General features: G+C 40.5%; 1 protein-coding gene across 3 annotated transcripts; it reads left to right on the top strand.

Moving 5' to 3' along the window:
- Positions 1-207: 207 nt before the first annotated feature.
- On the top strand, positions 208-27,333 carry slf1 (SMC5-SMC6 complex localization factor 1). Of its 3 annotated transcripts, none has more exons than XM_067520731.1 (18): positions 208-459; positions 866-977; positions 1,674-1,752; positions 1,970-2,195; positions 2,275-2,428; positions 2,907-3,050; positions 3,175-3,240; positions 3,744-3,890; positions 4,085-4,251; positions 4,410-4,544; positions 4,802-4,955; positions 5,069-5,237; positions 5,475-5,620; positions 5,863-5,972; positions 9,417-9,496; positions 13,977-14,069; positions 15,346-15,528; positions 26,360-27,333. In XM_067520731.1, the coding sequence occupies exons 2-18, from the start codon at positions 867-869 to the stop codon at positions 26,851-26,853; spliced, it is 2,658 nt and encodes an 885-aa protein (XP_067376832.1). In that variant the 5' UTR covers positions 208-459; position 866; the 3' UTR covers positions 26,854-27,333. The 3 variants fall into 3 exon arrangements, with proteins under 3 accessions (XP_067376832.1, XP_067376833.1, XP_067376835.1); XM_067520732.1 differs by having other exon boundaries at positions 2,907-3,035; XM_067520734.1 differs by lacking the exon at positions 208-459 and having other exon boundaries at positions 890-977; positions 1,674-1,712.
- The last annotated feature ends 365 nt before the right edge of the window (positions 27,334-27,698 follow it).

Raw genomic sequence — 27,698 nt, forward strand, 5'->3', positions numbered from 1 at the left:
CAACTGACAAACAAAATCGGGAAGAGTGCCTCCAAAATGACCTAAAAATACGCTACCAAGACTAATAGTATGTAAAACTGTATGGAATTTCTCACTTAATACTATGTTATAAAATTTCTATAACAACATATTGTCTATTCAACGTTGATATTTTGTGTAAAAAATATCAGTAAATGATGCTCTCCCCTCTCTAAAATAGTGAGCTGTGCCGTGAAGTTGTCAACACATGGCAGTTGGGCGGTGAGGTCACGTAAGGATCTAAACACAAATCGGGCGTTTATGAATCCAAACGTACAAAGTCACTTGTACGGACGTCTCGACGAGAAGTTTAACGTATTTTTGGAAGAACTAACCACACTGGTAAAAACAATTACCCTGACGTTCGTGGATGTCGGTGTCAGTGTTTTGGCGCGCCCGTACGTAACCGGGAGGACGTAGTCATCATCGGTGATAACAAAGGTACCTGATCGGTCATCTGTTATGAGGCAACTGGGGTTTAGTTCACTGATTATGAACAAGACCCAATGAAGATATCACATTTTTTACTAACAATTGTGACTGTAAGGGTGTAATTTAATTAAAAGCAAATAATACTACCCAGAATTTCAGTAGATCCCCTGAGTCTGAAACTTTCAAGTCAAATGAAATGAAATCCCCGAACATAACAACATTAACAAAATATGTAGGTGTGTAGCTCCAACAGTAACGACAAGGAAGCTCTTCTTTCAGTTTTGCCAAGAGTGAAACAATGCCATGTCGTCAAACAAGAATTATTGCATCATTGCCTCCACTGCAGGGAATAAACATGGGCACCTGAACATGTTAGTAACACTCTTTTTCGTCTCTTCTTCAATTTCTTCGTCAGGATGGAGAGCTGCACACATGTTTTCCAGATCTCTGGGATCAAGAACCGTGAGAAGAAGAGAGTTCTGGTTCAGGGAATCCAGCACCTGGGTGGCAAATATTTAGGTGGCTCAGTGAGTAGACATCCTTTAAAACCAAATTAGGGCTAATGGTAGATGCAATCCAAAATAAAATACTTGGACAAGTAGGTCTGTAACTACGTTATTACTATTCAGTTTATTGAATGAAAAAATCCCTTAACACCTTAACTAAAACCCACCGTGGTGACTTGTAATTGATTGCTAATTTTAGCACCATCCTGAGGAACATAAAATAAAGGAGGAAAATAAATTAAGCAGTTTGGAGAATGGGCTTGTGTTAGTAAGTTTACTTAGTGAGTGATAAACATGTTTTACCTATCAAAACTGAGTCCAGGTAGTTTTCTGTAATGTAAGTTAAGTGTCAGTTTTCATAAATCTTCCATTATGCAAAGAAGCTGACAAACTTATTGATAGTAGTTCTGTGTGATTTAAATGCATCAGTGAATTACCGGTATTCACTGTCTAATATAGTTGTACATGCTGTATTCAGTTTTGAATACACCTATGTATTGTTATATTTTTAAGTTGCACCATAATACAGGTAGCATTGGGAGATCATTTTCGATTACTATTCATATAGCAATAGGCATATTATGTTCTTCGCAATTTGCTGATGCTTCCAAGATTGCTAAGTAACGAAGGTTTGGTGTGTTTAAATATGTGAAACCCAGTTCTAGTTGGTTTCCCTATATTATCATGCATCCATAAACTGTAGTTATTATCTTTCAGGTCTATCAGAACACCAGCACTCATCTCATAATCCCTCAGGTATTGTCCAGTGAGAAGTTTTTGGCAGCCTGTGCTGCAGGTCAGTCAAGATGTTTATTATAATTATTTTAATTAATATTAAAAAAGAAATAATTTGTAATCACCCTGATTCTATCAACATTACTTCTATAACTGAACTATTTTTAACACTATACCTCCCCTTTTTGAAGTTCCAAGACTGTTGCAGTACGACTGTTCTCCCCTTCATTTGTTACGTGTGTAACCATACCGACTTGGTGCTGCTTTTATCCGAACAGGAAAATGGGTTGTGACTCCAGACTATGTTTTGGACAGCATTAAGAATGGTTCCTGGCTTGCAGAGGGACCCTATGAGGTGGCAATTTCCACAGGTGCCACATCTACATTCTACCCTGTCAGGCAATGGAGGGAGAAGGTGGCCACTAGGAGACTAACAGGGGCCTTCCAGGGCTGGAGGGTCCTTCTAATGGTCCAAGAGCCCTCCCGCAGAGCCATGTTTATACGGTGACACACCAAAACGAGCACAAATCACAACAATTTCTCCATGTATGCAAATAAATATGTTTTTTTTTATCTTTTACAGGTTGCTAAAAGCAGGGAGGGCCAAAGTTTACTACTTTCCACCTCCACCTCATGCCTCTTTCACACATGTCATGGTTAAACCCTTTACAGACAACGTAAAATCCCTCAATGCTCCTTGCTACCCAGTGAGCCACATTGTCCAGCACCTCTTTGGGGCAAGTCAGACTAATATTAAATTATTATTATTTAATCAGTCCCTCCAGGAATTCACAGTGTTGTGATCACAACAATTAACATACCCAGTCCCCTGTGAATTCTGTACAACCTTGCAATTTAAAACATGAAAAAAAATCCAAAACACATCACAGTTTTTTAGAAAAGCTGTTGCATACACCTGATAATGATCTGAGAACTGGCACGTGGTGAATTATTAAATATCACAGTCAACGAAGAGCAGTGTATGGCAGTTTTTTCTTGTAATTCATAGCAAAGCTGTTGCGAATTCAGGTTTAGGCTGCAACAATCAAATAAGGTCAGAGAAATCTTAGTGGGACTGAATAATTATATACTGTATGTGGTTCTCAGCTGTATGTGCAGTTATTGCTAAACTCTTAAAGGTTTTTTATTTTGCTTCTGTTTTTTTCTTCCTTTTTTTTTGCTTATTCAACCTTTTACTTTGCTTTTCTTTTGCAGAGTAATTGTGTGGATATGAATTTTCACATAATGGATGACAATCCATTTGAGACAGAGAAAGACAGTTTTGTTGATCTTGAATTCTCTAATCTGGAGTCGGAGCTGAAGGACTACGTCATCAAACGAGAGGTGTACATGTGTACCGTATGTTTGTATGCATTTTCTAGGATTGATTTAATTAACTCTCGGGGATATAGTCTGTTTACTTGAATGACTTTTTAGCTGCTTTTTATTTATTTGACTTTTTTAATCGGGTCTTTTGCTATAGGGCCAGCCAAGACTATGCTTCCTTGAATTCCTGGGCTACCATGGCTTGTACTATCCACAGTCACAGGTAGACATGCAAACACACACCTAGTGCCTGATTACAACTACACTTCTCCAGAATAACAGTTTCATCAAGAATATTGGGTCATTTAATTTCCTATATGTCATACATTGCAATGGAAAGTGACATCTACACCAAAGGAGCATCATACTCAGGTCACCGATTTAACCACCGCTGTAAGCTGATCTGAGAGTTTTGATTGGCAGGCCTATTAACGATAGTCTTCACTGTCCTGTCCATACCTTACCCAAGTGGATCTCCATCAGATTGCTATTATAAGTGCTCATGTATTTTCATCCTGTACTTTGTGAGTCCATATGCTATTTGCCAATAAGTGACAGTCAGAAATGACCCCCAGGAACTTTTCAAGCCCATTCACTTCCCATTTCCATTACCCTTCTGCCCTCACTTTTTTCTCCTCGTTTTGCTGTCCATCTGTTTGAGTGCTATTATTTCCCCTCTTTTCAATATACCTCTTGCATTTCATCATTGTTCTTTCATTTCTCCAGGCAGTAGAAACAGACTTTAGCAATGTCGGTAGTATGATAGAGTGTGGCCTCTTCAGTGAAGCCCTGGACACAATCAGAAGTGCTGTCTTCCCAGGTGTGCTACCACCTGTCCCATACCTCAGCTCCCTCCTACAATTTGCACAGCAGGTAGGAGCAGAATTACCAAAATTGCTGCAATTATTCTGCCAATTACATTTTTGATCATTCAATTAATCATTTAGTGAAAATGAGACCATTTTGAAAATATCATATTTTAACGAGTCTTTGTGGAACAAGCATCCGAAACCCACATTACTTTACAGGTCTACAAAGTCCAATATCATTGTTGTTTTATTTCACAGGGGAATGCCACATCAGCCTTCCTGAGAAATCTCAGGCAAGTCATGTATAGTCTGCTCATGACCAACCCTCCCTGGCTTGCTTCCAGCACAAAAAAATTCTTAACCCAGGTGTTGCAGTGTCCTCAGTGTAAGGCAGGGATGTGGTCTTTTCTGGAGACTGCCATTAGGTAAGCCTTTTGTCACAGGAGTTTCCATGTCATATTTATACTAATAATCTTACACTTTTAACTTATTAAATGTTAAAACTGAGCACAATTTTTAACTAATAAGCAGTCACAACGATTCTGTAATTTTTACTGTTTTTCTGTGTTTTGTACTCCTTCAGTTACTGCCTGTCCAGTGAAGTCACTTGCCACAGACTCCCTGGACCTGCCCTTCCAACATTGTTACAGTTCCATAGTGACATCCTGGCATTTTTCCTCAAGGTCTTTCAGGGCGAGCTCCATTCTGTCTCTGCTGGGTAAAAACACAGATTTCTAATCTTTCTGAACACTGTTGCAAAGAGGCATTTCCCAGAAATATGCATATTTCTGAACAATTATTGTAATTTATTCAAACAGTAGTCATTAAGAATTTGCAGATACTTGCTTAACTGCATGAAATATTGACAAAGTGATGAAATGCTATTGCTGCTGTTTTTGTTCTAACACTAAATAATTTTATTAGTTACATAAGATGTCCTTCCTTCATCCACCTCTGCCTTTCTTTTTTCTTCAGTGACTTTGTGCTGCCTCAGAAAAGAGGGGCTATTCAGGCATCTACATCAGGATCTTTAGTGACAGGAACTTTTTGGACTGTGTGGGAACGTTCTACCCTGCTGTCCCGTGCTGTGAAATCCCTAATCCAGCTCTTGTTACAGGCCGCTATTGAGGTAAATACTGTGGAAATTGTGAATTGTAATTATCATAGTTAGGTTTGTGCATCACCGAACGAAATTGTAAATTGCGTCAGATGTAACTATAATGTTGTTTATCTTTACTGAAGGACTATGCTGAGAAGGATGAGAAGCAAAAACTCCATTTGGCAGACACCCTGCTGAACCTCCTGTCTGTCCTGGTCGAGTTCTGGTGTCAGCAGCACTTTAAACTGAATCAGATACTGGTGGAAAAGGGCTTGAATGACCTAGCAGAGCACTTTGCCGTTATCAGTCAAGGTATGGAATAAAAAGTTTTATGTAATGTCATGCTTGTAAATGTTGTTCTTAGGTACTTTTCAGCTGCAACTATTTTTAGAAATACTGCACCTAAAAATAAAATGTCAACCTTACCACATTGCAAATTGTCTAAATATGCAAAAGAAATGTCTTTTGAACCAAGACATATTGCAGTTTCTATCAAACAGCAATAGAGAGTGTTATATGTTACACATGTCCTCTCTGTTTATCCCGTAGATGTTTCTCCAGTGGTTCTGGCAGAGCTGGTTGTCAGGATTTCCTCTTCCAGACTTAAGATGGTGATGGTTGATGCGATATTCAGAAATCTATGTTGCAGAAATGGATTCACTGTAGGAGACGAACCTTTATCTTTAAGGAAAATGGTGTGTGTTGATTGATGATTCTGATTCTGATCAAACTACGTATACACAATTCTGATCAAACTACATATACACCCATGAAATGTCCCCAATAATATAATAATTAAACCAAATAAATTACTGATTACAGATTGCTGATTTAGTCTTCCAACTATATTATGTTGCTGTAGAACCTTTCTCAATCAATATTGGTGTCTTTGTCTCAACAACAAACATTGCCTAATCTTGTGTGTGACTTCTTACAGGTTCAGTCTTACCTGACTGCTCTGGGAAGTTTAGCCCAGAGTCCCAGTGTGCCCCACCCCAGGACAGGACCCACCTCCCACAGCTGCACCAGCCAGAGCACCAACTGCAGGTCAGTTACACATAACTGTCAATCTGTACCGTGTTAGTTTACCTGGTACGTTTTCACAAGTGTCTGAAACAGAACATGCGAAACATACATGCAAGGTCTTGAATTTCACTGCCATTGCTGTATATGCATTTAAACTACCAAGCCTTAAGTAAACTGACTTACATTTTTAGTTTTGACAGTTAATAAAAGATGGTGCAAAACAGTAAACACTGATGGTCAGAATGTGGTGAAACTGTATTAGAAAATGTGCATGTCAAATTACTTTATCAGTCTTTTACCTGTTTTTGTGTTGTATTGTTTGCTTATGTGTGCCTTAATTCATAAAACTTTTCATTCAGCATTCAATTCTACCACCATTTTGAAATTTCCGACCATAGATTTAAGGCTAGACAACCTGAGGCAAATGGGGGGAAAATATACAGATCCAAGTGAGAAATGCATAAAAAAATGAACACCTGGCGAGAGGATGAGTTTGTGAGTGTGTAGGGGTGGGGAACAGAGATGTCTAAATGGAGGAACTAAGGGAAAGCTGGATAGAGGCAAATAGAGGTCAGACAGAGCATGAGGAGCTAACATGTGACCGGTCATGCCCAGGTCTGATCCTATCAGTCTGTGCTGGCTGACAGAAGGGGTACAATAGGTGGTTAGCCCCTTCCTCACACACACACACACACACACACACACACACACACACACACACACACACACACACACACACACACAGTGCTGAGTCTGATTTGGAGAGGAAGCCAACAGAAAAATAGTCTATGACATCCCATCAGACCTTCATGTCTTCCCTTTTGACCACCACCACTCAACCTTCACCACTTTTCTCTGCTTCTATTGGTCTTTCCTCTCACATACTAAATCCTTCTCTGAATACAGTTACACACACACACACACACACATACACTCTCCATACCCCATAGCAGACATCTGCTGTCCCGCCAGCAGGTAGCTGGTCTGGAGAAGGGCAGCCATCACCAGGGTGCAGGTTCATGTGAGGGCTACTGGTTCGTTCACTGGCCAGATTCCTTCTTCTATCCATCACTGCTTTCTTTCTGCTTTTCCAAAAGTTTTAAGCATTTATTTTATTTTGTCCTAGACATGAGAAGAACTAAATACAATCTGCATGGGTGAGATAAAGAAATGCTAAAGGGCATGTGAAATCTTTTGACCCTAAAAGAAAGAATTAAATCACAATGACAAAATCTGTAATAAACTAAAACCAAATGGAAATCTTATTTCCTTATGTTTTATGGTTGAATTCATGATATTATACATATTTTCAGTGATAAACCTTCATAATCAATTAGCACGTTTATGTTGAAGCATTTCTGCATCAGACACACTCCTCAGCCTTAGTTTCAATACAGTTTTATATATTTGTTGAAAATGAAAACAATTAAATATTTCATGTAAGAAATAAATTAATAAGAGGAGAAAAAAATTGGTATAGGCATATCACATAGGTGCAGGCCTATTTAAAATGAAATCCACAACAAAAAAAATCACAATTTCTACTTTGTCAGCTCAAAATATTTTAAATTGATACATTGCATTTTGAAATATTTACAGCTGCCAAACATCAAAGTAGGATCTGAATGTTGTCATATTTCAATAATATTATTGCTTGGAATTGCAAGTTCTAGTGTAAGAAATCAGCTATATTTATTGTTAGAACACTTGTCACCAATCTGTAGTGCTTAACGAGAAGACATTAAATGTGCAAATAGCTCAAGTACTGTATGGGGTTTCAATAGAGAGGTATACGTCTTAAATGGTTTCAGATCAGTTTTTATGTTTTGTTTTGTTTTTTTAACCGTCAGTAGAGCATAAGACACAATCCTGACAAGATGTTGGGTATTGGATTTATAAAAAGAGCCAGAGCAGGTCATAAAGGTTGAAAGGAGCCACATGACCCCTTTATCTTTCATTTCTGGCTTTTAGAACACATTAGGTTGCTTTGCTGTGACTTGAGGCTGCTATAGTGTGAGAGACGGTGAGTGTGCTCCTTCTGCAACACCAGACAGACTGGCATTAGGGCACCCGTCCAAACCATCTCAAGCTGACAGGATGGCTGATTGACCGACTGTTTAGATGGCCGTTTGACTTGCCGGCTGGCTACGTGGCAGCGAGTGCTGTTACCAGAAGGGAAGCTGTAATTAAACTGAGGTTTTCCTCCTGCTGGCTTAATCAAGCTCTGTGCATTGCTGTTATCTTTTCAAACCATTTGACTATGTCATTACTTTAACTCCATCTCTTCTGGTTAAACCTGTAAATTCTCAGTGTCAGGTGGATTTAAGAAAAGCTATTAAATAGATCCACTCTACCAATATTTTACCATTGGAAACAGATAAAATAGATTTTTTTGCTCTGGCCTTTTTAGCAGAATGAAAGCATGTGAAATGTATATCTTTCTGTTGCTGTGGCACTGGACATCTACTTCCTCATTACTTCCATTATGGCTTACACGTTTCTTGAGAGTTGGACTCCAAGGGCACTTGCTGCCCAAGGCCCAGAATTGATAGCTGGGCTGCTGACAGCATGCTGTCCTTCTAAAGTAGACCATGAGGGAAGGAGAGACCAGGGTCTATACAAGCCAAGTACTGTCAGCCTCCACTTCTGCCAGCCTATATGGACAGGGGACACTTGGGTGAAGTGGTTTGAGATGAGAAGTGGTACCCCCTCATCAGAGACACTGTTATGGACTCTCTCACAAACACACACATAGACACAGAGCTCGTCTCATCTCTTCTCAGCCTTGTCCCTGCTAATAACAAGCAACGTGACAGGACGTGTGTTTCCCCCTCACTGCTGGGAGCTCCTTCCTGGCTTCTGAACAAGCCAATTACCAGGGAACAAGTCTCTTCCCTGTAATACGGATGGCAGTCTGCTTCAATGCAGTGCACGCGCACATGCACAGACGTATACACAGAAGACACCTGTCAGGCTTTTTGCAGGCAGATCTCCCATACCCACTCACAGGACTAGTGACAGCTCACAGCTATTAGCACGCCACCACTTTGAAGAGGCTTCACTTTCTTTTACTAGTTATTCTTCCTAATGTGCTTGCTCACATCGAATTCTCCGTCTCTGCGTTTGAGGCGTTAAGTGGGAGGAAAAGTGCTTTGGAGACGAGAATGGAGGATTGTGCGTGTGTGTGAGTTTGTGTGTGTGTGTATAGGGATGTGACAGATATTGTCAGATTTCATATAAGATGATACAGCGCCACAAGGGATTCATTTGCTAATGGCCTTTTTCACAGCACAGCAATGTCCATTCCACTATCGTACCACTGGAAATCCATGGTGTCATGCCTAGATGGTCAGCTGTTGAAACATTGGAATTGTTCATGTGAATTATCTGATGTTGAGTTAGGTTTGGTACATACATGTATATATTCTCATAACCACTTTGACCTTGTCATTTGTTTCCATACAGAGGTCAGAAATCTTTGGTGACTGAAACAAACCAGGAAAAAGAGAACCTCCCCAAAGGTTTGAACAGAGTCAATGCAGCAGGTATGACACACTCACGCACACACACACACACACACACACAAACACACACACACACAATTTGCAAGGAGCAGACTTTTAATGGACTGATGCACTGCACTAGGTCATCAGTAAAGAGGGACATGATAGCACTGTCATCACTTTCAGTTTAATGAAGAGCACATAATGTATGGAGGGAGTGATTGATTTGCATCAGGACCATGTTTCCAAGTAGTCAGAGCACATCCAGTTTAAGGGCAACTTGGCAGACTAAGTAGGACTGTTCCTGTTTGTACAGGGCAGAGATTATGCCATAGCACCACCTCTGTATTACACTTCCCCCTCCACTCGTTCTGTGCACATTGAAATTCAACACTGTGCTCTTTGTTTTGTTTCGCCTTTTCCTCATGTCTTATTCACCTTTGAAAAAAGTATAAGATAAATAAATAAATGTCATGGACAGAAATAATAGGTTTTTCCACACATAACAATAACACATATAAGTACGCACAGTGCGCCTCAGATCTTCATTTTAGGAATATTAAATGCAGCAATTAGGGTAGCGCTCCAGATACTGTGGCTGCAGTAGTGGAACTTCCTGCAATTAGAGGCATGGCACTCTGTGTGAACTCTTGAAGGTGTCAGAGCTCATATCTCCTACCTCCACCTGATCAGAAAGGCCTTGTGCTGGTGCGAAGGAGGGGTGTAGGGTAAAGGAGACTGAGTGGGGGAGGCAGGGCTGAGGCAGGAGACTCAAGGCTGTTGGCATGTGTTGTTTTTCCACTACGTGATCTCTCTACCGATGCGGTTGGCATTAATTTTTGATGAACCATCGGCACAGCATCCTCCCCTCTCGCCCTCTCATCCCATTCTATTCTCTCTCTCTCTCTCTCTTACAAGATTTTTTACCCACATATGTAAGCTCACTTTCTTATACGCTACACTTCTGTGCTTTGGAGCTTCTGTCTTGCCTCCTGGAACCTCAGTATCTTTGTCACAGTAGCTGTGAGGGGTTGAGGGATTTGGGATGAACTTCCCTTTTTCAGTGTTTTCTTCTAGAAGTTCAGCAGAGATTTCAATTTAAATCAGCCTGAATAGACTGTATGTAGAGTGTCAACAAAGAACTACTGTGTGTTTTTTCATTGCATGAAATCTGTTGGCTTTCAGCTCTGTGTCATTCCTGAAACACTTTGCTAATGTCATCATTCAAAGCATAATTCAAAGACCAGGTTGAATGTTTTGGGGAACTTTAGCTACACAAAGCACCTTTCTCCAGATAAAAAGAAGTTGTTGCTTTATTTGTTCAAATTATAGTTTTTCTACTAAAGTATATTCAACACAGTCTGCTGTCATGTACTGCTAAAGTTAATCTGATGGATGGACATAACAGAAGAAGTTTGCCCAATGGCTGTCTCTGTCATGGCAATTGAATAACTTTATCTATTTTGTGATCTAACAGGGCCATCAGTTCATACCTTGGTATCACAAGAGAAACAACATTTTTGTGAGCCTGGCATTTACATTCATTGCCTTTTATATTTGTTCATTTGGCAGCTTTTGTCAGGTTTGTCCACAGTGAAACACAAACAGTCCAAGAGTAGATTTACCACATAGCTGTGATTTTCACATTTTCTGAATCATTTTATGGTTGTAAACCTATACTAAAATCTTCACTAGTGGCATTTTGAATGATGTCACTTAAAGACCAGTAAACTCTTTTGACGGTCTTGATTTTTAGAATTAATGTTCTGCCATTGCTCCCAGAGCCAGCGAAAGCAGTAGCTCCCAGCAAAGTTAAATATATCCAGTAACTGGCACAGAATACCTTTCTCACACATTCCTGACAAATAACATTGATACAGGCTTCCAGCCGTTTTTTGCTCCAGTGGTCGGTGGCCCATGCTGCACTTTACAGGAGTGTAGCTAGCAGACTGAGGGGTATAAAGAGCAACACATACATTTAACTTTTCTATTAAAGTGTGAAACAGGGATTTATAGAAAAGGACAGGCGGATTTATCCTTTCCGTGCTTGTAAATGCTGAGCGTGCAATTAGCCCTATAATAGAGGCGTTGTGTCCAAATTGGAACCATTAAAGTGATTTAACTGTGCGTGGATTGGCTCTGGCATTTGCGAGGATGTGTACACATGGGGTGTAGAGGAATGGGTGTTTAATCACAGCATTTTAGAGTCCGGTAATAGCAGAGCCAGCCCATGTAGAACAGTGATGTGCCACATGGTACAGCTCACTCAAAAGGCACTGTAGTTTGGATTAGACTTTACTCTGTTGGGCTGTTTTTGATTTTTAGATTGGGCAAATTATACTGGTCCTGCACAACCACCACAGTGTCTGCTTTCTACTATATGTAAGATAATAGGATTTGTACAGCACAACACATATTTTCAAATTAAACTGAGCTTGGAAAAATTAAACTGAGCTTGGTTTGGAGGTAGAATATACTTGATTAAGATTGTCAAAAGGCTAATTTCATAGAAGGCCGGTTTATCTTGGCTATTTGTGTGTGTATTAAATTGGTATAAATATTTTTATTCATCAAAATGTATGCTAGCTGATGAAGCACTTGATATAAATAACAGTGAAGTAGATGCATCATCAACCTGCTTGCTTTTATGTATTAGTGCAGTAAAATTAGTGACTGTCTGTCTATTCATTGTTTTTACTTGGTATTGACTGTTGATCATTTTAGTTCTGTATATTACAGCCTTTAAACCTTCAACATCCTGTCTCTCTAGGAATTTTTGATAAACAATAAATGTAATCAATCCTCACAGTTTCAAATGTTATAAAATCATTGGAACATGCGCCACATTGTTTTAAGAAAAGCTTTTGCAAAATCAGGCATTTTAGGTCACAACATTTAAAAACAGGTCTATAAAGTCCTGGATTGATGAACAGTTTACTCAGCAACCAATTTTGCAACCACTGTATATAAACTGGTAGGGTCAACTATATGACTTGACTGTTAATACGGTATTATTTTTTAAATATTATTTCTTATTTATACAGGTTAGACACAAGGTCTCATTTTATAGAGTAACCTGTATACTGCATTTTGGTAGACAGTGGTACTCTAGGACAAGATTACACCAACTATTAACCATCTACTCAAATAATCTCGAGTATCTGGAGAGTTTGTGCAACAGCATTTAGAAATCAAATATGTAAAGTAATGGTATGTTGCATTTATGTATATATTATTCAGCATAACCAGCCTTAAAAAATGTATTCTTTTTTAAAGTTTCAACTTACAACTCTTAGATTTTGCATAAAATTTAAAAGGAGCCCATAAATGATCTTCTTTTTGTTAAAAAGTCCCTTCCATTTTTCTATTTTTTTATCTGCTCATCAACCTCTTTACTAGCAGCAAATGGCATTTAATGCATCTTCTGCATCCTCAAAGACATCTCCTGGAAGAAAGGAATTCTTGATTGAATGAGTAGGGTCCACCATTTTCAATATTTTCCCTACATGCTTTGAAATGCAAGAAACCCTTTCACGCTTTCCTCCACTGCTTCTTCTTTCTTGCCCTCCTTTTTTTGCCCTCCCTCTTCTCCCTCCTCCCCCTCTTTTTCCCCCAGACTTTGCTCTGTGTGTGCTGGAGTGGAGCCCCTGTACAGGCGTGGCTTCCTGGGGAGATCTAGTAAAGCATTTATTACGGGCTTTGCAGTCCTGTATTATATTGGCAAGCACAAAGCCACTCATGCTTGGCCATTAACTTCCCTCTGAAGTTCAGTCATACATGAAAAGAGGGGGCTTTGGCCCGATAATATATTCCTGATTTACTATTGTATCAGAAAAATATGAGGGAAGGGGTAAAGATGAGGAAAAAAAGGGAAAAGTGAGAGAGCTGTGGTAAAAATTATAAATGGAATCGTTGAGTTTTTTTTTCTTCCATGACTGTTCACTTGTAGTTTACTTTTAAATATCACGTGGTGACACTGGCAATGCCCAGCGGAGCTTTTGAACCCTGGATCTGTGAAGAATCCCTTTCGAGGCTTTGTGCGTGGGCTCTCTACCATAACTTCCTCTCAAGTAACAATATAGAGACAAGCAGACAGGAAGCAAGACCACTTTCTCATCACTACATTCAGTCACTTGTCGGCTGCCCTGATATTAACTTTGTTGGGCTTTGGCTCTAAGTGGAAAATCTCTGTGTCTATAAAAAAGGGAAAATAGCGAGGCGAATTAGCCCAACTCTCCATTTTTAATTTTTTCCTCCCACTTTTTTCCCCTGAAAGATCTCCCCCCTTTTCTCATCACTCTTCTTAAATCGCATCCTCATTGGCGGGTCGTACTTTTTTTTAGGTCAGGCATTTTTTTGGTGTTTGGGGACATTTCTATGGTATTTTATTGGTTTGTTCGCCATATGGTGGGGGACAATGGGCAGGACATCGAGCACACCCTAATTTTGGATTTTCTCTCTTCTCTTCCGCCTCTTCACTCTTTTTGGGTGTGTTTGTCCATTGTGTGTGTCCTGGTCGAAGGAGAGACCCTCCTCCACAGAGCTTGCAAGAGGAACCAAGTGGAAACAGTGCTTCAGATCCTGGCGCTTCCTGGCACGGATGTCAACGTTAAAGGTAAGACTTTTTCGCTTTCCTTTTCGCTGTAACCTCCGTCTCACCGTCATCTCACTTCACTCACTGCTCTAGGATTTTGAGGAGCGATTAACATTGGGGGGGGGAGAGGAGAGAAGAAATAGGAGTGTGTGCGCGTCATCATTGAGGTTAACCTTTAGCTAAAATGTAAAGGGTGTGTCTAGGAAGAGCAGGATGGGTTTGGAGACTCAGATTTATAGATTTACGGTCACTTTACTAAGTGGATTGAATGCCATTTGATATTTCAGAGTGACTTTCTTTTGTCCCTTTAGGTCAAATATAATGACTTGCCCTCCTTTTATGGAAATGTTGTGCTGTTTCAAAGGTTTCTCCAATTTTGTGATCGCCCTTTATTGCAGCCTAAATTAACTTGCATCTCAGTAGGGGTCTTATGCAAGAGGTGAGGTCCAAAATGTGATCAGACAGTATTGTGGGCAAAATGACAAAATGGTGGCTGTCACCTTGCAGATGTGTCCCAAAATGAGGCCCATGTAAAGTGAGGCAGCATTTTCGATTGCCATCATTTCCTTGTCAGCCAAAACAGATCTGCATTATGACGATCTTCAAGTGGGCTTTTTTCAGGGCTTGTCTACTCAATGTTATTTTAAATTTGAAAATATTGTTTCAAAAAATGAAAAGATGGCCACGGTATTAGTAGTTTAACATACTGTATAACTAAATGTGGCATACATGAACACTGGCTAGTTCCCTATTCATTACAGCTAAAAAAGAATTTTAAACAGTATAACAGCACATCCTTCTGCTATGCTATTGTCCATTGCCTCATGGCAGTGGAAAAGACGAGTACGTTATTGATCTAGACTTTAAAAAGGTCTATAAAAATTTGCTAACTTAAGTCTTCTGGGGTGTATTTGACCTGTGTCACCCACTGAAATATTTTCTCTCTCTCATCAGTTTCTAAAAAGTTTTTCACTAAGTTCTTCAAAATTGTTCCTCCTAATTTACCTTATGCCAGTTTGCATAAGTCTCTGGAAATCTTTAACATTACATCATAACCATACAGTTTACCTTTTGAATCATCCAGCACCTTTCTTTGGGGAATATTTATATACGCATTATATTGCTTGACATACTTTACTAAATATTACAAACTATACTCAGTTGCTGTAAACGTAAATATATTCTGTTTAACCTTTGTTATCATAAATGTTTTTTTCCAAATAATAGAGCTTTCCTACTGAATAAGCCCTGTTTCTTTGTTTGTGTGTGTGCGTGCCCCGGTTTGTTGATCATGAAGACCATGCAGGCTGGACACCTCTGCATGAAGCGTGTAATCATGGCAGCACTGCTTGTGTGGAGGCTTTGCTACGTCACCACCCCGCCCCTATGCTTAATAACCAGGTGAGTGGAGTCAGCCCCCTGCACGACGCCCTGTTCAACGGACACATGGACATCGCCAAAATGTTACTGGAGCATGGAGGTGGGTAAACTCTACCAAAACACCAAGCTATTTTGTGTGGTCTCCCATAAGGCTAGATGCAAACAATATTTAAAGATCTAAAATTTTATTAACTCAAATTTTATCTTTACAATAACAAAATAATTTAATTTTTTTGCACTAATGCACACAATTTGCTCATTTGTGATCAGGAAAGTAAACTGTCTAATCAAATCCAAATGAGCATTAATTACTTTATATGCTTAGGTGCATATACATTAGGTTACCGTGACAGCAACTACCAATTTAAAACAGCATCCAGTTTTTAATTAATTTTTTTCTTACATATCTTATTTTTTCTGCACCATTATTTAGACAGGTACAATTAACTGTATGTTCCATGTTTGTATTGCCTAATTTGATGAGATAAACTCTCCCGTTTTAATATGTCTTTAGATAATCCATCTTCATTGAAATGATACATTAAATCAAATGGTTGCTGTCACATTGATGGAATCATATAATGTTAAAATAAAACACCTTTAACTTGTTTGGCCAGTCAGCTGCCAAGTGAGCTAATGTGTGGAATTAGCCATTTAGCTAATGATTTACTGCAGTGGTGGGCTGCATGTCACTGCTGCTTTAGCCAAGACAAGCTTTCAATTTAAGTAGCCAGCGAATGCAGCAGAACTTACTGGCAGATTGAATGCTGCTTTTAACCTTGTTAGCAGTAACAGTTTTATCTTAACAAGCCCCCTGATTGAATAAAAGACCTGTTGGTCAAGCTTTTAAAGTGGCATTCCACTAATTTTACACATCGGGTTAAATTTTTAAAAATGTTCGCTGTGGCTCTGGAGGGAGCTTGTAAAAGATGAACCCTGATCATGTCTTATGATGCCTTCAGCAGAAGTAGAATTTAAAAGACATTGGACATTTACAGGGCGTGGAGAAGCTAAACAGAGAGGGATTTGACACTGGACAACCCCCGGTAATGTTTGGGCTTAGGTCGTGTGCAATCTTTTTGGTTATCTGAGGGTATGTTTATTGGTGGTATTGTTATAAAAGTAGGTTTGTGAGTGTAAAATAATAGTCTGATGTTTTTGTTTTTGTTTAAGATAAGCTACACATGACAAATGTATTAGATAGTTTTTTTTACAGTTACTTGCACAACCTAAAGAATTATGGGCTGCACATCTACAATATGCCTAAGCCAAAAAGAATTTATACTGGGCTCCAGAGGCCGAAGCAATTGTCTGCTTTTTCACTGTATTAATTCCAGATCATCTATACCGTCTCTCTTTTTGCCCCCACCGTTTGTCTTCATAATCCCCACACAATCCTGCACTGCAGTGTCTGTCCAAATAGATTAGAGCATCACCTCATAACATGTCTGTAAATGTCTTTTTGATAAGATTAGAGGAGTCAGGATTCGCTGCTTGCGAAATTCACATGCAGGTTCTTGTAGAAATGTGTCACAACACAACTAGTTTCACGCCTGCATGTTTGTGTGCCACATACAGTCTCAGCTCAGGAGGGTTGAAGTGAGCGTGACAGGTGTTGAAGCTCAGGAGAGAGTGGCATAGCTGGGTCTGCGACAGCAGGTAGCAGAGAAGGTGTGTGTGTGTGTTTTAGTGGGTGCCATTTCCCAGCGTTGAACAAGTCTCCCATGTACATACCTCTGCCACTGCTCACTTCTCAGTTTGACTAATTATAGTTAATTTGATTCGACTTTCCCATTAACACATGTACATATTCTGTCCTCAAAAAATAAATTAGACTGGGATTGTTTAGTCCCGGAGAGGAAACAAGAGAGCACTCTCTTTTTTTTTTCCTTCCTTCCTCAGTAGCAGGAGTGAGAGCAAATTAAAAGAGGTCAGAGGAAGAAGCAGCTATCTGTATCAGTAAAATTAGAAGAGAAGGAGAGTGTGGGTATGTGTGTGTCTGTGCAGCAGACGTCTGGCCTGCTGTCTAGGCCAGGTCTCCTCACAGGGACTGAACAGAACAACAGGAATGAGAATAGTCTCAATTTGAAACACCTGCAGGCTTGTACATTATACATCTTTTTCTCACTTGCTCTCTCCTGACTGTTTGCTATTTCCTCATGCCTTGATGGCGGCTTTTCTAAAGGCTACAGCAGGGAGTTGGTGAGGAGGTGGTCCTCTTGACTCCAGGCCATCCTGTATCTCTTGGTCTTTTTTTTTTTTTTTCATGATGCCATAGACACCATCAGTATGTTTTTTCAGGATGTTTTTTCCCCACAATTTTTATTTTTTTTTAAATGTATTTATTTATCTATTTTCAGATCTTTAAATCCATGCCATGCTAATTGTGTTTTAGTTACCCTAACAATCTTTATGTTGTTGCTCATTCCAGTTTTTACTCTAAACTTAAGCAGCACTTTTGTGCTTGTGGCTGCATTTCTAATGCTCATACATCAGACTACTTATGAAATTTTGGCCAGGCAGACTCACTGCACCGTCCCATGATAGGAAAACAGGCTAGTGGGCCAGATGCATTTCCATTCCGATCTCTTTATTTATTATATTCCTGTGTTTTACCCTGCTACATTTCCTAAACTATATTTTTCATTGAGGCATTCACCCTGTTGTCCTAGTTATTTCCAACAGACAGGCTGAACCTAGCTGCCAAGGTTTTGGTGGGCCAGAGAGGGCAACACTGACACTGGCACATCAACAAAGCTTTTATTTAGAAGTGATCTCACCCCTTTGTAAGCCTGTCTACTTGGAGACCTGTGCTGTGTGTGTGTGTGTGTGTGTGTGTGTGTGTGTGTGTGTGTGTGTGTGTGTGTGTGTGTGTGTGTGTGCGCGCGCATTTTTAGGGGTAAATTTTAGTGGGGGAGGAATGGATAGATACTTCCCCCCAGCCTCACTAGCTCAGTCCCTGCAGGCTTATGGAGCTGGCAAGGAAAGGATGCCATGGCTAAGGGCAAGGCTGACTCTGCTACCCCCCTTCTCCCTCCACAATTGCCCAAGGCTGCCCTACATGACCCTATGTATAAGTGTGTGTGCATTAGACTTTTTTATACAGTTTGAGCATGGAAGTGTCCTTGGCTATATATTTTGGTGTATGTGGATGCATGCATGAATGTTTCCTGAATCTCAAATTCTGTAATGAGTGGTATCCTGGCATGCAATTAAGTATCTGTAAGCTTATGTTTGTGTGTGTGTGTGTGTGTGTGTGTGTGTGTGTGTGTGTGTGTGTGTGTGTGTGTGTGTGTGTGTGTGTGTGTGTGTGTGTGTGTGTGTGTGTGTGTGTGTGTGTGTGTGTGTGTGTGTGTGTGTGTGTGTGTGTGTGTGTGTGCTCCCTATGCCCCTTCCTCAGCTGGAGTGTTTAAATTTTGCAGTGTGGCCAGGGCAGCTGGTACCCCTGATTGGAATGGAAAAAGACCCGGAGCCTTTAGTTGTGCAGTGTATATACACACACACACACACACACACACACACACACACACACACACACACACACACACACACACACACACACACACACACACACGCACACACACACACGGAGGAGGCGTGCCAGTGAGCAAGAGGGGGTGGAGTATTAAAGAAGAGAGTCTTTAAGCTGTCACCACTGTGCCATGTGACCATAATCACTGATGGCATCCTCTCAATACAGCCCACCATGTTAGTAAGCACAACTAGTCCTGCTCAACTTGAAAACAAACACATTCATGCTTAAAGTGGAAAGAGCGTAGGTATAAAAAAAGTTGTTCAGATATATGTAAATGTGTCTCAGTCCTTTTAATTGTTTGGCTTGAGTCAACTTCAAGAAAGCGGTTAATGCAGTTTCTGCTTGGACTTTTGTCCATTTCTTACATATAAACACTCACACTTGGTGCACACCATCCCCTGGTCCCTGCAGATGTTAATCTGAACGAATGTTTGTGGAGCAGAAACATGTCATTTGCTCAGTGGCACAGGAAACACACAGTCCCCTTGGACCATTGTAGTCAGTCATGGTTTGTCTCTGTTTTTCTATCTCTATCATAGATACACACACACACACACACACACACACGCACAAACATACTGTATACACACAGGTAGTGTTTTAGAAACACTTGGGCCTCAGTGCTGTCAGCACAGTAAAGAAAGTTCATTGTGCTCAGCACTTATTTCCCTGAGGGTCCTAAACTGGCAACTATGAGGAGCTGAGCACTCGTACTATTAGAGGTGAAGCTCTTTTAGGAGCCCTCGGCTTCGTTCGGGTGTGTTGATGTTTCAACTGCAGGTTTCTCCAGGCTGTCTTTCAAGGACTTCCCTCGCTGGGAGTTTTCAAATAGATTCTTCTTCTGTCTCCTCTCTTTCTGCCTGTGTCTCGCTATCCACCCTCCAACCTTTATTTCTGGTTGCCAGGATTAAGTCTGGAGTTCTGTCCAACAGTCTCCCTGGTTGTTCCTTACAGAGCTCCAAGAGGAGGGTGAGACTGTTTTTCAGATAAAGCCTGTGTGTGTGGGGGTGTGTGTGTTTTATACAGATGAGGACCCATGAGAACTGATAGATGTGATTTGTTACCAAAGTTGTCTTAAAGGCTACTTGTGCCCAGCAACATCTTTGGAACTACTACACGTCTTGTTCTTTTTTCCCCACTTTATAGGCTGCTACAGCTTTTACTGAGCATGAAGGCCACCTGGAGCTAGCTTCTGTGAAAACGAAAGGGCAGAGGCCAAGGAACACTAAATTATTTTTATTTATTTTCCCGTCGTCTTTCACCTCCAAGGTTTAGTTGGAGTTTAATGTTGTATATTTACTTTTAAGGGCTATGTGATAATTTAGAGTGGTAAATTTGTGTTCCACCCGCAAACAAAGCTGAGTTTCAAGGCTTAGTTCATTTCCTTTGTTGGCTTCCAGGCTGATTGAAAAGAAAGCAGCATGGTCACAGGCCAGAGATGATTTTGTTTTGTTGGCCATGAAAATTGTTCTGTCTCTGCATTCTAACCCTGAACTTAGATTATCATACACCTGTATAAAATGGCAGTATGCTTTTCTTTTTCTCAGCATTAAATTAAAACATTCAACAACAACTCAAGAAAGAATTCAATAGTGTATTAACAAAAAGCATCCCCATAGAAAATGCAGGCAAAGAAGAATTTGTACTTGAATGTAAATCTGTTAACAAAAAATCAACAATGGGTGCTGAAAGTCAAGAATGGGTAGTGTTGGGTAGTGTGAAATCCTGAACAATATTTAGAGTGTTGGAGCTGAAGGAGCCTGCTCCCGTTCACATCTAGATTGCTCAGTCTTTTAAAGAATTTGGGGCAACAAGAAGATTCTGCATACAGTAGGCGTTAATAATTTTCAAATCAAATTCAGTCAATATGTGTACTGCAATAGGTTGTGTAAAGCCCCTATGAAAAGTTGTCAGTTGTTGCAATTATATGACAATCCTGTATACACAACAATCCAAAGTAATGATTTCAAAAAGCCTAATGATCTGAATCATATGATGGTTTAAAAGGGCTTTTACATTTACCTGTACGCAGCATCAGCCCAACAGCCACCAGCACGACTGCAGACATTTGGTTTGATCATTAAACTAAGAGGTCAGCTTGTGCTGTATCATCTGCATTAAAAATTGCGTATTTTTTCTTATGTCATGCCTTTACACCATGCACCATAGCATTTTTTGTACAGATTAATAACAGGCTCTAATCTTTGAAAATCAGTGCCCAAGTAATCATTGTTATATGTTCATGAATGGAGTGTACTGCTATTGTATATTTTGTAAGCACAGTTCAGTCTGCTTTTATCAAATTCATTTCAAAATAGTCTTAATAGCTAATCTATGTTGCGTGAATGTCAATGGCTTCATTTCTTTGCTTGTGCATGTGGATTCAGTGCATGGCATGAGAGCTGAGCTACAGAACAGCTGATGGCCTTTTCTGATTTAAGAGGCCAGTTAAGGGTTCATTTAGGTCTCCAGTTTGATTATTGAAGACGCTAATTGCCCACTGGTGATCAGCATCCAGTAAATCAAAGTATATCTGATGCCCTCACTCACTAGAGTTGTTGGAGTGGCAGGGGACTAAGCTAGCAGCTGGTGTACATGTTTTTACACCCTACTTTACCTGCCCCACCTCCTCCAAAAGGCAAATCCAAAGAGCCCGGCAACACATTAATCACTCAAATTGTTAGCATTATGCTCACTTGTGACTGCATAAGGATCATCAGAGATGAATTTAGAAGGGAAAGAGGTCATGGGACACTGGACTTTGTTTACTGTACAAAGGATATTAACATGATTGCTTCTTTCTATGTTTTTTTTTTAAGAAAAGAGGAGAAAAACATCACTGAGTATTAAGACACAGGTAAAGAAGAGGATGGATTTGAGCAAACTCATGTGTTTGGTCGTCCTTTATCCTGCATCTGATGCCTCTCCGCTGGCTGCGTGGAGGTTTACTTGGTTGTTCTTGTTTCTGCTGTGGTTTCTAGTCACTTGCTTGCAGCTCCCTCTGGATATGTGATGCTGTGCCCCTGGCTGCAGTTCACACACTCACCCTGCCTCTCTTTTTGGTTAGCAAAAGGGAAGGGGAGAGAGAAAGACCTAGAGAGGACGTTTACCATGCTGTGGAGCTGCCTGCTTCCCAGCTTTCCTGTCTCAGCCTCAGACCAGAGACAGAGAGAGAGAGACATAGGGGGAGGGAACACTGCATCTTTCTTTCCTTCCCTCCCTCCCTGTTTTTGCGCCAATTTTCCCTTCCTCCACTCTCACTTTTATATTTCTTGTCTTCGCCTGCCCTCTAAAGGCCAAAGGGCTCTGCGCTCTGTGTGTACACACACACACACACACACACACACACACACAGAGAAAGAGAGAATCACGATGCATCAAACAGTAGCTTTATCGTTTCCTCTACTTCTCCACTCCACATCTTCGGCTGTAGCTCAGTTGGTAAAGGACTCAGTTGGTCATCCACGGACCACAGGGTCAGTGGTTCGAAAGCCTATATGTCTCTGGGCAAGACACAGAACCCCTAACAGCCCATTCCCATCCCCAGCTGTGCAGTGCCAGTCCAAGCCCGGAAGAATTTGGGGAGGGTTGCGTCAGGAAAAACTGTGCCAAATCAACATGTGGACAATGACCCTGAACTCACGGGATCAGCCGTAAGGACAAAAAAAAAAAATAATAATTTTAAAAAAATCTTTAGGGCTGAGAACTTACACACACACACACAAAAAGGATGATGCAATTACCCTGTGCTCTCCTATAATCCCCCAGGTGTTGTATTTATCTCCTCTGCAGAATATCTGACACGTTGATACCTGAATACACTTTAGTCACTGTCCCTGCACCAAACCCACTCTCCAACTTGCAGTCTCAGTACTGTGTGTGTGTTTGTGTGTGTCTGTCTGTGTGTGTGTGAATATGTCAATGTGTATTACATTGTAAAATGTATGCAATGATATTTTCATGACTTTTGTTTTATTATATATACTTGAGTGCTAGCTATGACTGATGTCATCTGCATTAAGTGTGTGTGCTGGGACATCAGAGTAAGACTGATAAGAGCAGCTGATTCTCAGACATATGTATAGGCAAGAAGGACAGGAAATTTAAAATTCCAGAAAGCCAAAACACACAATCTCATGCCTAATGTTAATAAAAGAGAGAATGTCAGGCAGGTAAATATGCAAATGTGACAAATGGCAGACAGTATACACTGATACACCGTTAGCTTTCAGGCAGACAGATCTACAATCAAACATTCAGCCGTACAGTGAGTCGTATAGGCTTTCAGGCAAGCCGAGCCCAGGGCCGTGCTGCAGGGGCCTTCTCCTCCCCACACCAGTGTTATTCCTGTGGTTGAAGTCTGTTTGTCAGTGGGGTTTGACACAGTAATGGCAGGCATTTCATTCTGTCAGGTTTATGGCTTGCATCTTGAATGCAAGAGCAAATAAATAAATAAAACGTTTGTTGAAAGTTGATTTAAACATGAGACAAAACAGTTGTAATTGGGTATTTCAACTGCAGTGTAAATGCTGCTTTTTCGCAAGTTTTATTCTTATATTATCCCAATTTGTCTTTTAAATTTGCATAAGTTTGCTGGTGCACTGAGCCTTTTTCTTATGAGACAAAAACATAGTATTTCATCTTATTAACTGATGCATGGAATTCATGTTTTCAAAGACTGACTGAAATAAAGCAATTTGTACAGTAGATATAGTTCATGGACATACACTCAATGTGTGGATTTCGGGCACATACAAGCATTCTGAATTTAAATTTTCCCTGTACTTGTGTTCTCTATATAGTGAAGAATTAAAAATGTCCCTGTATTGTTTCAGCTGCTGCAGTCATTTGTGATGGAAAGAAATGATTAAATAGTAGTAGGAGAATTGAACCTCCTTCCTACTCCTTCCCTTTTTTTTTTTTTTTTTACATTTAGCTGAAAACACTCAACACAGTGCTTTGGGTTCATGAACCAGGCTTACAAGCCCCTTGCAGAGCTCAGTCCAAAGCTGATTCTCTCAGAGGAAGGCACAGAACAGAACATATTGTGGAAAAGCAGCCTTAGACTTTAAAAGCCATTGCCTGTTTTTCATAGCTTATCTTTAAGGGACCAAGAAGAATACATACATTCAGCATTGCATTTTCCTATGTGTCTATATATTGTACTTCAGTGTGTGTGTGTGTGTTTGTGTGTGTGTGCGTGTGTGCGCGTGCATGCGTTTTAATCCACATTGTGGTGGACCTGAACCTTTCTACAATACATCAAGCCATGGTTAGCTCCACACGTTACAGCCACTCCTACTTGATGAGCATAATAGCGAGGACCGCTTGTTATAGAAACCTGGTGATTATGACCTGCTGTGAACAACCTCAGTCTCTCCCTCTCATACCCCACGTCGCTCTGTCTCCCTCTCCCTCCTCTCTTGCTTTCTCTTGTGGCCACTTTGATCAAATCTGTGCTCTTACGTCCTTGACTGCTGCCCCCGACGCCTGACCTCTGCATTTGAAATTACCCTGCTTATGTAAAAGTTTATGTAGATTAATGCCACAATTTATGCAGATTGAGTTTTTGCCACTCAGGCTTGAAGCACTAAAAGGTAGATGAGCGCTGACCTTCCCAGCTAACAGCTATGTGAGCTCTCACCGATTATCTCATAACTGCTGCACACAGTGTTAGTTCTTTTGCAGACAGAGAGATTAAGAGCAATTTCAGAATTCACAATGTTCCATTTTTAACTTTTTTAATAGTGTAATTTAAAACAAAGCTGTCTTTTTGTCAGAATGGCATTTAGGAGGCTGAGTACCATAAATGTAGTTTATGTCACGATGCAACACACACGCACAATTGTCCCTCCTTTAAAACATCATGCCTCCTGCAGCCCACAGTATCTGTCAAAGAGAAACAACTGCCAGCAGAGGAATCAAGCAGCCTTTGAGCCTTCTGTGTGCCACGCCGAGCCTCCGCAGAGCCGTAAACTCGCTCACAAGTGGCAGCAGCATTGGCAAGGTTGAACAGTCAAGTGCCATCAAGAGCAGTTTGCCATAGAAATGGGTCTATCTGAAAGCAAACAAAGGGCTTACACTTCACTCACCTCGCTCCATGTAGGCTAAGTGTGCACAGGTTTGTCTGACACAGGAAAATGGTTTTCAGACTGAAAAGACAAAGCAGATGAGTAGAGAGACAAGATGGTAAATGTCACCATTATAACTTTGTTGGCTGCGTAAAGGAAAAGAAAAAAGTGCTACATTCAGCAGTGACTGTCACATTCAGTTTGAACGTAGTGAAGCAGGGCTGAAAGGATAAATCATGGTTACTGGAGATGTTTTAAATATATAGAAATTTGTTTTTTGATTTTAAAAATCACTAATCATCTTTTAAAAAAATAATACTGCGTAGCTCCATTGAAACTTCAAGCCTTAAAACGGTATTTGCCACACAGTCACAAATAATTTGGGTTAATGCATTGCCTTTTAACATTACTAATCATCCAAACTTAGTGTGAACATTTTACAGAAGTCTCTGATGTCACAACCCAGGGCTGTTGCATGTTTCTGATACTTCTGATAGTGGTGAGCTAACTAACAGCATTATGTGACAAAGCAGAGCTTCCATCAGGTCACTAACTCTCTGCTCCTTGAACACAAACACAAAGTGACCCGCCACTTACACAGTGGGGACACGATGTCAGCTGAAGTTAGTGCTGAAGTGAGCTATAAGCTTTGGCTGGCTATGAGGCCCAGTGGGAAAACAGCTGCTCATTTAAGCGCTCTGCTTTAGCGTTTGTACTGAGTGACTTCCTTTTGGCTTGTGTGGACTGGATAATATTTGCATTTGTGTGTGTGTGTGTGTTCCCTGAGTGACCCATACAGTGTCTTTTCAGGCTTAACTGAACTGGCTTAACTCGTATACACTTACAAGCAATTCCGGTGGTATCAGTCATAATAAATTAAATATAGATTTAAAACTGGGACACAGCTTAAAGAGCAGTAGAAGAATACTGGGGGATGTATAGAGCAATGTTTAGGTAATGGTTGCATTTTGCAGATTTACTGGTTTGTTCCTAAGCGTCCATATGTGCACAGTCATTGAAGCGTTCCCTTCAGCTGAAAACATGATGTACTTCTGTCCTTGTGCTTTTATGCAGAGTTGTCTTACTGCAATCAAGCTTCTGAGGAATACTCTCAAAGACCCTGTTTTTGTACAATATTATTGAAGTGTTGCATGTCATCAGAACAAAAGGCCTTTTGAAAGATGCATCCGACCTTGTCGGTTGCAGTAATGTCATTAAGAAAATGCTCGCTGTCATGCAATATGTTGTACTTTATAGGATGGTAGGTTTAAGTTGTGATAGAGTTTTCTACATGATCTGATCCTGTTCATCTCTTTCCCCTCCAGGCTCAGTCCTCTTGCACCAGACTGATAGAGATGGTCGGACCGCACTGGATCTTGTCTCTACTAGTCAGAAGGACGAGCTCCTCCACAGCGCACAGTTTGGAGACTCGGCGCTGACAAAGAAAGTGACTGAGATTTCAAACCTTCCCCTCCTGGAGGCCGGCTCCTCTTTGCTGGCCCATCTTATTTCCTCTTACCAGCGGGAGAGGAGCCTGCGTAGCCTCATGCAGCCCACCAATGAGCACCACAGCCTGGACTACAAGCTGGTCAGAGCCCTGGAAGCACACTCCTTCCAAAAAGTGACTTTGGGCTGGACGGATCAGCGGGCAGTGAGACTGGTGGAGGATGCAGAGACACTGTTGGAGCTTGGCAGAGGAAGGTACCTTGGGCGGCTCTCTCAGGCTGTCAAAGAGTGCAAAGGAGAAAACACAAGGTTTTTGATAGAGATACTAGAGAATCTAAAAGCTCAGGGAAAAGCTCTAGTGGCTGATTTGTGAAAGGCTCAGCAGGAGAAGACTTAAATGCACAACCATTGATTGACAGATTAAAATGATATCAGTTACGAAAATGAAAGCTTTAATTATATGGTCATACAGTATGACCAACACCTTCTGCCCCTGTGACATTGAATGGCTCCTAAATAATGTGGCCTTTTTTTTTGTCTTCCCATTTAGGGAAAGTAATGTTATGTTAATGCTAAGCATGTGTTTTTGTTAGATGAATGTTTATTTCTACAGACATTAGATTTTTCTACCAATTACACTGTTGTATTCTGCTGCCTATCAAATGTTTTGCACATATTTTTGAAATGGAAAAACATATCGTTTTAGTTGCATGATTTATTGGCAACACTAATATTTCTGTATAAACAGCACCCCAGGGTTCTGTTTATTACTGTTTTTTTAAGTGTTTAAAGAGTTGTTTTTGGCACATGGATTTTTATTTAAAAGACAATAAATAAAAATAACTTTAATTAATTATTAGACTTGCATCCTATGGTGTTTTAGGAATTCTGAAAACGGAGTGTTGTAGTATTTTTTTCCGTCGACAGCAGGGGAAATGAGCTTCTGAAGTTTTAGGCTGAAAGGTTCTCTGACAAATACAGCGACTTCGTGTGATGGCCACAGTGGAAAAGTAAAGCCAGTTCTCACACAAGTTATCCTGGTTAAAGATACTTGAGGCCCTGATATGTACTTGAGGTCTCAGCCACACAAACAGCAGTGAAGAACGCACCTCTTCCTGAAGCTGAACGTGTGTGCAGAGTGAGGCTCAGGCCCCTGTGCTGGGATGGGTGAAGTAATTGATGGAGCGAGTGCAGGGAACTGAACTTGAAATATGAGCT

This window comes from Channa argus, chromosome 11 (assembly GCF_033026475.1).
Source record: "Channa argus isolate prfri chromosome 11, Channa argus male v1.0, whole genome shotgun sequence".
NCBI lineage: Eukaryota > Metazoa > Chordata > Actinopteri > Anabantiformes > Channidae > Channa > Channa argus.

What these genes read in the sequence shown, in the direction of transcription:
- slf1 (XM_067520731.1), top strand. Translation starts at nt 867, where the DNA reads ATGGAGAGCTGCACACATGTTTTCCAGATCTCTGGGATCAAGAACCGT. An exon ending in CGCAGAGCCATGTTTATACG is followed by an intron (nt 2,196 to 2,274) that starts GTGACACACCAA and finishes TATCTTTTACAG; the next exon opens with GTTGCTAAAAGCAGGGAGGG. An exon ending in CTTTATCTTTAAGGAAAATG is followed by an intron (nt 5,621 to 5,862) that starts GTGTGTGTTGAT and finishes GACTTCTTACAG; the next exon opens with GTTCAGTCTTACCTGACTGC.